Source organism: Monodelphis domestica, chromosome 1, assembly GCF_027887165.1.
Source record: "Monodelphis domestica isolate mMonDom1 chromosome 1, mMonDom1.pri, whole genome shotgun sequence".
NCBI lineage: Eukaryota > Metazoa > Chordata > Mammalia > Didelphimorphia > Didelphidae > Monodelphis > Monodelphis domestica.
In genome coordinates, this window is record NC_077227.1 from 709,442,506 (window position 1) to 709,455,125 (window position 12,620).

Sequence of the window (12,620 nt, forward strand, 5' to 3'; positions counted from 1 at the left end):
TCAGTCTTTGTCAATAACTAAATTTTAGGCCTATTGAAGACTAGGTTTCATCTTTATCTCTCTTCTATTTACTCTTAATGTGAGGAAAGTTTTTATTCTTATTCTTTCTTTTTTGCAGATAGGGTGAGTATGGAATGTAAAGGGGGCTTTCCAGAGGTTTGCTATTTTATTTTAGGTTCTTTCTCTTTAGGACATTAAAAAAAACAAACAAAATTAAATGAGTAAAAAGTAACAAATATCTATTTGGTTAGACTTATGTCAGTTTTTTTGATATATGATCAGGGTGAAATTCTCTAAAGTTTACCTTTCTGACTTAAAGTTCTCTTTAGTTAATAACTACTCCATTTTTCTAGAGGACTCCTCTTCATCTTTTCAGTACTCTCTACCCAGAGTGTGTGGTCAATTCTTCTCACCTCTACTCAGAGTTTATGGTCATTTCTCCTGACACTGTCAGATTGACTCACTAAGGTAGCTCAGAATCTAGGGCACCAGATACAAGGACCCAGGGGACTCAATGTCTTTCATATCTAGTTTCTAATTCTGGCAAGAGAGCTGAGAAGATTCTCCTATCTTCTCTAGACAAAGACAGTTTTTTGGGAAGCCTCTTGATTTCTCTGTGTAGCTGACTAAAAAGCCTACTAGTTGAGGGACTTTCAAGGAACTGCTCACAACTTGGACAGCTTTTTGCAGTAGAGATTTGTCTTGGAAATCACCTTGGTAGTGTTCCATAAAGCAAATCTCTTCTAATCCACCATTTGCTAATTCAGTTAATTTGAGATTATCTGTAAAAAGAAAATAAGAGCACAAAGAATCCAAGTCCACAGATTTTGATCTTAAAACTTAGCTAGTTGTTTCTGTTAACTTTCCACTTTAAATTTGACCAGAATGATGATGTCTATAGACAGTTGGTATGAACTTTCCTTTCTCTTCCTGTTCCTCTACAGTGGGGAAATGTCAGTGTCAGGAAGCTCACCCAATGGGCCAAGAGGGGTGAACTTGAAGAAACCTTCCCCATTCATTTGCTAGGTGGGTGTTAGAAGTTACTCAACTAGTTCTACTAAAGTCCTGCAGCCCTGGGCATAGAGGTGTCTTTAGGCTCTGAGACCATGGGAACTTCTACAAGGCTGGAAATGCTTTGATCTTGATAGATCTGGCACCTGATTGTATGATTGATCTAGTCTCTGTTACCTGTGTACAGTCAGCCTAACTAAGATCAGAGGATGCCATCTTAAGAAGTTTGACCATTCAATGTTTTGCTTTCTTTTTCTTTTGGTCACTGTTCTTATAAAATCATAAATGGAAAAGGGGCAATTGATCTATGTTAGTAGAGGGAATGCCCACACCAAGGAAATTAAAATCTCAAAAAGATTTTGTTGTTCCTTGCTTTACTTGGTACATTCTAGGCAATTTTGAGGGAATAAAGGTGAATTAGCCTTAGATTCAAATTCTTGCTCATCTGCCCTTGCATATAGCTTTTGAGGACACAAATTGGATGTTATTTTCACTGATGATAATGAACTTCATTCAGTTCTGGGGCTTTTTAATACCCTTTACCTTCTGCCTTAGAATCAGTACTATGTATTGGTTCCAAGGTAGAAGAATGGTAAGGGCTAGGCAATGGGGGTTAAGTGACTTGCTCAGGGTTATTCTAGTATACTCTAGGAAGTATCCAAGGCCAGATTTGAACCTAGGATCTCCTGTCTGTAGACATGGCTCTCAATCCACTGAGCTATCCAGATGCCCCCTTCATTCAGTTCTGCTTACCATAGGACATGGATTTACTCCCTTGTCTGTAGTTGCCATTTTTATTTTGTGACACAAGATGAAAAAAGAACACCTGGGTACTGTGGCCAAATGTAGCTATCTGGAATTTGAATAAAGTTGTTTTGGGGAGACATTTACAATTAGAGATTTTTTAAAAAATCATATCTACAAAGTTATTCAAGTTGAAAAGTAGTCAAGGTTTTTATGAAGACCTTGGTTGTACAGGTGCTCTTTGGCTTTGTAATGACTGGTGCCTGTTGAAGCATCATATCAAGATCTTTGCATTCCTCTTGAATTTGTTGAACACTTATGTTTTGTGATGTTATCTTTTGTATTGAAAGACAGAATTCAGTGGATTCTATTCTAAGCTCAAATGCCCTTCATCTTAAGGTCTTGAGTCTCTTTAGTCTACTTTTTTGTAAAGCAACACCACTTAGAGTTGATTATGAAAACAAAGGGCAGCATAGCCCAACATCTTCTAAGAACCATTGCTTTTATTTTGTCACAGCTTTTATTCTTGGGTTCCAGTAGCGATTACCTTAGGTTTTTGTTTTAATGGTTTTCTTTAGTGATGTTTTTTTTATCTCTTCCAAATCCTATTTAGTTGCCTCATTGTTGCATGGAGGTAACCTTGGGTCCTCAAAGACAACTCAAGCACAAGCCCTGGTTGCTTCGAACCATTTGGAAAGACTAAATATATTCTCAGTGGTGGTGTGTTGTCCAAAGACATTAGCTATGTTTATTGAGGAAGGGCCTGAGTACAAGAAGACTCCTTGGAGGCCCACAATGTTTTTTGGTCACAGTAATTCAAAAAGATGGTCCATCAGGGTGGGGATGGGCAGTCACCCACCTTGATATAAACTCAGATCATTTGAAGTACAAAAATATATATTTTTTCTTCTTAGTTTCTTGAATTCTTAAGTTTTTTCCTTAAAAGTTATTTGAAAATTTTGCTTTTATTTATATTTGAGGAATTGTACCTTCATTTCTGTAAAGCAATAGTATCGATAATAAACATAATTAGTGACCAAGATCACTACTTTTTAAAGTAGCAGTTTGAATAGGCTAGATCACCAATACTGTCTACTTAGATAATAAAATGGGGTACTTTTAAGTAGAGTAGGAATGTTAGTTGTCTGTAACCTCACTTTTTTTTTTTTAAACCGTACCTTCTTTCATAGAATCAATACTATGTATTGGTTCTAAGGCAAAAGAGCAGTAAGAACACAGTGGGGGGGAGAGGGGGTTGAATGACTTGCCCAAGGTCACAGCTAGGAAGTGTCTGAGGCCAGATTTGAATGTAGGACCTTCTGTCTCCAGGCCTGCTGCTTTATCCATTGAGCCAACTAGCTGCCCTTGCCCCCTCCTCCAACCTCACTTTAATGCTGATTTCCCCATGTTCATATCATTGAATCATCACATAAATGAACCTATATTTGAAGATAGAATGAGAACTGGGTTTTCTTTTAAATAAGGTTCAAGATGAGATCCACTATATGATAAATACCATGTTATATATAACCAGACTTTAATGTACTTGAGACAGGAAACTTTTACATATATTTAAAACTTTAAAATTCTGAGTTTCTTCTCAGGAAGAATCGTCTACAAATATTAAAATTTCCTATTCTGTTAAAAAATCCCAACTAGGGCATTCAAATATTCATTATTTTTGCTGGAATCATCCCTGTGACTTAGAACACTTTGCTTTCTATTTTAAATACTGGGATTCATAAACAGTTTGGGACAAAAATAAAATTTTATAACTGAATATCCTAAAATGGTTTTTATTTTACTTTAACATTAAACTATGAAATCCAGGATCACTGTTTCAGTTAGAAGTGCAGTTATTTAGTCATTTACATATATGAAATAGCTTTCCACATACAAGTTGCCTTTTGTATATCCTAAGGATGGTCATTATTTTTTTTTTGAAAATTGTATTTAATTAGTCAATTTAGAATATTTTTCCTTGGTTACTAGAATCATGTTCTTTCCCTTCCTTCCCCCACCCCCTCCTGTAGCCAACTCGAAATTCCACTGGGTTTTACATGTTTCATTGATCAAGACCTATTTCTGTATTATTGATGTTTGCACTAGCATGATCGTTTAAGAGTCCACATCCCCAGTCATATCCCCATCAACCCATGTGATCAAGCAGTTGTTTTTCTTCTGTGTTTCTACTCCCACAGTTCTTTCTCGTAAGTCCCTCAGAATTGTTCTGAATCATGCATTGCATTGCATTGCTGCTAGTAGAGAAGTCCATTACATTTGATTGTGCCACAGTGTATCCATCTCTGTGTACAATGTTTTCCTGGTTCTGCTCCTTTCGCTCTATATCACTTCCTGGAAGTTGTTCCAGTCCCCATGGAATTCCTCCACTTTATTATTCCTTTGAGCACAATAGTATTCTATCACCAACATATACCACAATTTGTTCAGCCGTTCCCCAATTGATGGGCATCCCCTCATTTTCCAATTTTTTGCCACCACAAAGAGCGCAGCTACGAATATTCTTGTACATGTCTTTTTCCTTATTATCTCTTTGGGGTATAAACCCAGCAGTACTATGGCTGGATCAAAGGGCAGATAGTCTTTTAGTGCCCTTTGGGCATAGTTCCAAATTGGATGGCCACTATTTTGAGATGCCTTTTGTTAGAATTTTGCCCTTGAGGGGCAGCTAGGTGGCTCAGTGGATTGAGAACCAGGCCTAGAGATGAGAGGTCCTGGGTTCAAATCTGACCTCAGACACTTCCTAGCTGTGTGACCCTGGGCAAGTCATTTAATCTCCATTGCCTAGTCCTTACTGCTCTTTTGCCTTAGAACCAATACACAGTATTGATTCTAAGATGGAAGGTAAGGGTTAAAAAAAAATATGCCCTTGTTATAAAGTATATCCATTCTCTAAGTTTGGGGACTTTGGCACCCATGTAATAAAAGATGCCTCGGTAGCAAAGGATATTTATTCTCCAAGTATAGGTATTCCGAGATGCTCTCCTGATTAGATATCATAGGGGAAATAATTTTATTGAAACTGGCCCCCTAAATGATTGTCAATTCTGAAAGCCTTCTGGAGCTCTCAGTGCCAAATAAAAAGATTTGATCACCCTAAGGGAATGGGAACAGGCTAGGTGCTTTTATACTGGAAGGAAACATATGTCGTCCCTAGGCTCAGTAGGTACAGTGCCTTCTCATTCCATCTCGAGGGAACGTCCTCACTGCCCACCCTCTAGGGAAGCTTGTGGAGCATTATTCTTATGGGACTGGTTTATGGCCATCGATGAGAAAATGATATTCAATTAATTAAAATTGAAATGAAAGGAATAGAATTTAGAGATCGAAGGGACTTTAGAAGTCATCTAGTAAAATCTCTTCATCTTAAAGATGAGGGAAAAAAAAGTTAAAAGACTTTGATTTGAAGGTGTTAGAAATAATTCCTATTATGAGCAGCTTTCCAAAAGCATTCAGTTATTATGAAATATCTCCTTTCAACTTCCTAAGACCATCTATTGTATCTTAATTTCCCAGAGTTTTAAAAATTATTGCATAGTGTATGACTGAAGCTCTATCTTGAAGACTTGATTTACTTTTTTAAGATTTATTTTTTTCCCTACTTAATCACAGTATGTTTATGATGGGGTTTGTTAACTCTTGATCATAGGTATATCCAATGTTCCATTGAGAGCAATAGAGAAACATGCAAATGAATTCCTTGGTGTATTAAGTGCTGAAGATACTATTTCAGATTTTGGTTTGCTCTCCTGTACTAAAATCTTAGCACTTCTATTTGTACTCTGTATACCACAGACCAGACAGTCCTAAGGTTTATAGCAGTCACTGTGTTCTGCTCACTGAAACTCTTGTATAAATTCAAATCAGGGGATGGTTGTAACCAACTGAATTTACCTCTGTGGTCAAAGGTGTATATTAAAAGGACCTCTAGAATTTCCTTTTAAAATCTATTCCATTGAACATCAGAACTTTGGAAGTGATGATATCAATTTGGAAATAACATTTGGAGGGAAGGAAAGGGTTGAAGGTAGATAGACCATATATGTTAGTAGAATCATTTAAGGCCTAAATGTCTTGCTCTTTTTTTTTTAAATTTTGCAAAATTAAAAATAACTTATTTGGCTTCTTTCCAAGCTTGGCTGGGGGACTTGGCTTCTAACGGCACTGCCTTAAACAACTCTTTCATTGTAGTTGATTAAAAGTGGAGCCAGTGTAGCTTGGCATTTACTTGGCTGTGAGTATCCGTAAGGGAGTGCAAATTTTTTACCTTCCTTCTTTTTACTATAATCTATTCGGTAAGGTTGTGTTTTATATTCTGAGTAGATTGTTATTTTGAGTTGCTTTTGGTTGAAAAAATATATCGTCTTTATTTTTAAACATTAGTTAGGAAGTGTTACCAGTTTAGCCAAAATTCTAAGTTTAGGCCCCTTCCTTCCACTTTTGTAGGCCAGACTTTCTGAAGATGATTAGAAAAATCCTTAGTGTTTTCCATATCCCAAGACTTTTAATCATAATTAAGGCATAAAACTAATGTTCAAAGAATTTGAGTGCCATCTTAGCATGGACTATTGAACATTTCTACTTTTTTAGCAATTTAATTTCTTTTCAATCCTAAGGAAAGTCTTGGATTATTAACTTGTATGGTTAAGTCATATGCATGCAAGATTGAAATTTCATTGCACACAGTTCAGAAGTATCTATGGTCTTTATAGGTTTTCTAGGAAGTCTTTCACTAAATTATTGTCAAAAATGTAAAGACTTTTGCACATGGCCAATTATATGTTGGGAGTACCTTCTATCTGTACGTTGTTGCCCTACTGGCAGTTGGTAGACAGACTTGTGTACTATGGCTCATGTCTGGAATAATGAGTTTTGGGTGAATGATCTCCTTCCTTATCTTTATTTCCTTCTCCACAAGTCTTTTAATCCTCAATTATAATTGTAGTACATAGTTGAAAGTATAAAAAGGAGGTCAGTTTTCTCTAGAAATAATAAATAATATTACATTATGTGGAATGGTGCCTGATTGGCTGCTGTGTTCTAGAGGAGCTTTTCAGATTGTTGTCTGTTTCCAGAGCATATGATCTTAACAACTGTCGGTAGTAAATGCAACTAGATTGGGTAGCCTCGTGTTATCATCAGTCCACTTCATCTTAGTTAATATCCCTAAATTCCTCTCATCTTGTATACATCCTCATTAAGGGTTTTTATTTTCATTTTTTAAACTCTTACCTTCCATCTTAGAATTAATACTGTATATTGGTTTTAAGACAGAAGAGTGGTAAGACCTAGGCATTGGGAGTTAAGTGACTTGCTCAGAGTCCCACAGCTAGGAAGTATATAAAGCCAAATCTGAACCCCAGACCTCTCATCTCTAGGCCCAGCTCTCAATCCACCGAGCCACCTTGCTGGCCCCTCATTAAGGATTAAAAAAAAAGTTTTATCTAGTTGTGGAGCTGATATAGTTTAGACTCCTCTTGCAGATTCTAGTTTTAAAGAAGCAATGCTAACCATGTTTCCTTTCTTTTTTTGGATTCACATCTTCAGGTTTCAAGTTCAGTGTGCAAAAGGTACAGTATTACTTTAACAAACTTCCTTGTACTTTACAAGTAAAGTCTTATTAATAGGGGGTGGTAATAAGTCTATACTTTCTATAATGTGATATAAGATTATAAGATTTTATATATAAGCTATAAAATTATTGCTTTGAAAATCTAGCTTTATATAGTGATTCCCACTTGGTTGACAAGTTTGGCTTGTTCAGATCTTTAGATTTCTTCCTGCTATACATCCATAAAGCCTAGTATTCCCCCATGTTGTTATGTTTGTTCACTGAGGCAAAAAAAAAAAGTTTTACCTGAATCTGTTTAGGCCCACTCTTAAAGGCTTTCAAAGTTATTCAGTCGCATTAGCTACATATATCTCAAGGAGAGGCAGCTGGGCCATGTGGAGTCTTAAGAGCCTGTATGACTCTTATGACTTTGAGTTCTATTAAAGGGAAATGAAGCAGTTTCAGTCTAGTTTTAAGCTCATAGAGAACAATTCATTGATAGTTATGCTCTCCAGTAGTAATTTTCTTGTTTTAATATTATCTAGATTTATATAATTTGTTAAGAGAAAGTCCTTCTGTAGAATCTTAATTATTACTAAATTTGGTACTTATAAATGTCCATTCAGTGTTCGCTAGCATCTTACTATTTAGCAGCTAGTATTTCCAATTTTTTTGCCTAGAAAAAGAGGTACTAGTTGTAGAAAACATTTTGGATGTAACTTGTATGTAATTTGTGTATAGCTCAATGGTGTTTTGTTTTTGTTTTTTTCCTAGCTGCTGGTCAAATTGGATTATCCCTATCATGGGTGCTGTTCTCTTAGCCGTCATGTATCGTTTTTACATGGCAGAAAGCAGATTGTCCTGAGCCAGGCTTCCTGGAACCTAGAAAGTTAATATACCAGAGAGAGAAAAAAATGGCAGGCCTGCTCTGATAGGACTGTTGGATTCCCCCCTCTTTGAATTCTGCCAATTTTATTGCCCCCCTGCTAAGTTGAAATGGGCAATGCCAACCATCCACCTCTGCACTGGGATCAACACGCCTCATCTTACAGTTGCATTGCCTTACTTACCCTCAGAGGCATCATAATCATTCAGCATTCCATTCTGTAGCTTCTCTTTTCTTCCTGAGGTTTTTGTAAATAACTCTTAATACCATAATTTTTTGTCAACTTGCCCAGGGAAGTAGAGAAATGATTTGAGTGTGTATATGTAAACAATTTTGTGCTTTTACAGAAAAAAAAATACTGTCTGTTTTGCAGTGTCTTCAATAAAAATGTCTGCCTCTAGCACTTTGAATTTAAGAATATCCATTCTCAAAAGAAGGGCAACAAAATACCTGGTTTTGAGAATGAGAGAATATTTATTCTTTTTTTCTATATTAGTAGCTACTTTAAAGCAAATGCCAATTTTTAAAAATTTTAATTCCACTAATTTTGTTATTTATCTTAAGTTGAAGTGCATCACTACTGTTAAACTAGAGCATAATTTTCTAAATTGTCATTTTTGGTGATAATGTATCCTCATTTCCTCATAAGAGTAACACTTAACTTCTGTGGACCCAGTTTTTTCTCTTTTGAAGTGGTGTTTGAAATAAACTAGTCTCTCATTTGGTGGATAAGTGGGGTCATTTAGGTTATGATGATTTAATAATAGCCTTGGGGACAGACGGCTAGGAGTGAAGGTAGGAAGGAGTGATAGTGGTTTGAGGAAACAGTGACCAGTCCTGTAACTTGGTACTTATTATTATTTTTTTTGTTCTAATCAACAACAACAACAACATCTGAGTTCAGAGGTAGTCTGGTGTACTTTCTCAGGATATTTGTTTAATTTGGTCTATTTTGGATGGATCCCAGTTGCTTAAGAGGCTATGACTCCAAATGTATCCATGACATTTGGGAGGGGAAGTAATTGGTATGCTGACATGCCACTTGGAGGTGGGGCGAATAAGAAGAGAAAATGTTTAAGTTTATGCATCTCTCTTTCACCTCTGTGGCTCCCAATTGTTTATAACTATTCCTGTTTGAATGTGTTAGAAAAAAGAGGCATCCTGTTTTTTTCTTGGTGTGGGTGTTTTTACCTGTTGCTCACTTGTGGTCCTTCCTAGGAGCAGATTGTCCCACACCCTGGACTTTCTCCTTCCCCCCTTGAGAATCTGTGCACACACTACACTACCTGGTTTCCACTATGGAACTATTTTGTTGATGATTCCCACCTGTCCTTTGAGAGTTACCCAAGTCTGTTTCTGAACACAGTTAAAGGACCAGTGCCTCATCCAGCAGGGAAGCAATACCAGCTTTGCCCATTTCCTCCTTCCCTCCTTCACTCTGCCAGGGACCGACGAGACAGGAAACTGCTCAGCAAACCTGTGTCTGCCCGTACAAACTATTTAAGAAAAAGTTCAACCAAGGTCTTATATCCTCTTATTTAGCAGAAGAGTGAATACAGAATTCATCGAAGAGCATTTATAAACTTTTACATGCATATATGATTATGGCATGCTAGATCCCTAAAAAGGTTTCTGGAAGAAATTTTATTTTATGAATTTCTTGGATATGTATGATGCAGCCTTTCTTTTTGGAAAATGTATTATTAAAATTATTAATTTTATTTATTATTAAAACTCCCTTTAATATGTGAGTCATAAGATTGAGAAAAATCTTTAAAATTACTCCTTGCAAAGGAACATGTTAACTGTTGATTCCTTTCAGTTGTGCAGGATAGGAAGGCCTTGGGTAAAAGGGATTGGCAACAATTAATGAAAATAAATTGGTTTATCTGGAAATGTAGGGATATTTTTTGCCTTTGGAGATGGGTGAAAACTTCAGGGGTGGGGGTGAAGAGACGATGCAGAGTGGGAGAAGGAAATGTTCAAAGTAAAATGAAGCCAAAAGATAATAACCCAGATAAATTAGAGACGGACATTGGCAATATTCAAACTTGAATGCAAACCAGCTGGGTTATAAGTAATTTTGTAAAACTAACCTCAAGTAAAAATGGCGTTTGGATATTTTTAGGATAAAACAATAATGTGTTTTTCTATTTTGTACTGGACATCTTTTTCTGTTTATATCTGGAATTGTTCTTCCCCTGAGCCAGATGAAAAATTCTTGGTCTTGTCCCCACAACACATAAACCCACCCAAACTTTGGGTTCTTTTTTCTACTCAGACAGACTGCTCATATGATATCTTTAGTTATATTATTGAAACTGCTCACACACATTTGCTACCATATGGTTTTATGAACCCCTCTGTTATAGGTATCTCTATAGCAAGAGAGCTCCTAACACTGCACACTAGCATCTTTCTGAGCAATAAGACCTGGTTAATTCTGTTTCTGCTATAAATAAAAACTAGAATTCTAGTCAATTTCAGCATCATCACATAGGCAGCAAAAGCCACTATAAGGTACTGTGAAATAACTCCCCTTTGGCTCCCAGCGCGCCGTGACACTGGCCTTTGGGGTATACCATTGTTTATTTTTGAGGAAAATTGGCTTTGGTACTCAGCTACACTGAGTCAGAAGCATAATGTCTAGGGAACAAACTTGGGAAAGAGGCGGGGGGAGCTGGTGCCACCAAGAATAGACACTGTTGGCTGTGCCAGTTGGCAGGTTTTTGTGCCAGCTCCCTAGAATTCCCTCATACTACCCCCCGAGGAATTGGTTTCAGTGACTTCTCCACTTGTAAAGAGAGGGAGGTGATAGAAACAAAGTTAGTATTGTATTTCTCAGGGGGATAACTTAACCAGAAGCAAAATCCACTGGAACCTATCATTTCAACCTTTGGAGCTCATTCCTTTAGCAGATGTCATAAAAGTTAAGTATTGTGAAATAACATTGTTGAGTTTCTATTCACTTGTGAATATTCCTATTCACTTGTGGGGTAATGAAAACTCTTTTACGAGCCAAGTATGTCATTACAGCACTTCATGCTTAAAATCTGAGGTGATGCCTATCTAGTTTAAATTCCATTTTAGGAGAAGGAGATGACATAGGCAGAAAATTAATACTTGCTCCTACTCTCCTAGGGCAAGAGGTAGTCGATCCTGACTTGTCCCAACAAGAATTTGATTTATCGAACTATGTTCCTCTGCAGTTGCCCAACATCCCCAAACCATTGGAGAGTTCAGCAGGATTTGGCGATCTTAGCTCTGTGAGAGCGAGGGTTGGAATTTGCGGGGGTGATTTGCATAGAAATATTTCTCCAATTACCTGCTATGTTCTGGGTTTGGCACCTTACTTCCTTAACTAGCAGCGTTTTCAGCACATATGTCTTAAATTCGCCCAACTGGGGGAAAGTGTTAGTATAACTTATATTGCCTTTCTCTATAGCGTACATACCTGATTGACAGAATGTGTGACGTCAGCACCCCTGTTGTGTATTCAATAATGCAGTGTGTTTACCTTTTTAATGTCAGAATATTTTACACAAAGATCTTTGTCTATTTCTAATGGGATGTGCAGACAGTGAATGTTTGTTAGATTGGACACACAATAAAGATGCTGTTTCCTTTTTCTTGCCTTGGTGACAATTCTTCCTACATTAAAATCGGGAGTTTGTGAGATTTCCTTATCCTCAGGTGTTTTGGAAGATCATTTGAGTCCTTGGAATATAATCTGTGGCTATGCAAAAATTTCTTTAAAAAAAAAAGGTTTTATTTATTTCTTTATTTAGATTTCTTGAAAATTTTATTTCATTAATTAATTTAGAATTTTTTTATGGTTACAAGATTCATGTTCTTTCCCTCCCCTCCCCTTAATCCCCTCCAGTAGCTGACACACAATTCCACTGGGTTTTGCATGTGTCATTGATCCAGACCTATTTCCATATTATTGGTATTTGCACTAGCGTGATCATTTAGAGTCTACATCCCCAATCCTATCCCCATTGAACCATGTGATCAAAATGCTAAAATTTCTGATTAATGTGACTCTCCTGATTCAAAATTATCAGCCTGAAGGATTCCTGTTTCTATTCCCAGCCTGATGTACAATAAAAATGAAGTGGGTGGGGAGTAGGGGGTGAACTTTAAGACCTTGGGATGATGTTAATATAAACCAAGTATGGAGATTGGTCTGATAAAGTGAAAACATCACAAAGTAATAAAAATGACTAGGCAAGATGCTTTTGGGGAAATGTTGATTCCAAGGTTAAAGCTTCAGTAATTATAAAATCACACTAAGGAAAACAGTGTACTTTAACTGCTTCTGGCTAAATCCTTACCTTTTCTCTTGAATTGATACTAAGTATTAGTTCTAATGCAGAACAGCAGTAAGGGCTAGGTAATTGGGGT

The 12,620-nt window shown here is 36.8% G+C and overlaps 1 protein-coding gene across 1 annotated transcript in view; it reads left to right on the forward strand.

Annotated features, from left to right (window-relative positions):
* The window catches only part of LOC100028075 (cytochrome b5 type B), a 69,498-nt gene extending 57,656 nt beyond the window's left edge, over positions 1-11,842 (forward strand). Inside the window, exons 4-5 of the mRNA XM_007477359.3 lie at positions 7,324-7,346; positions 8,102-11,842. Of these exons, the coding sequence (XP_007477421.1) occupies positions 7,324-7,346; positions 8,102-8,192 (114 nt within the window). The 3' untranslated portion in view covers positions 8,193-11,842. The remainder of the gene's footprint in view (positions 1-7,323; positions 7,347-8,101) is intronic.
* The last annotated feature ends 778 nt before the right edge of the window (positions 11,843-12,620 follow it).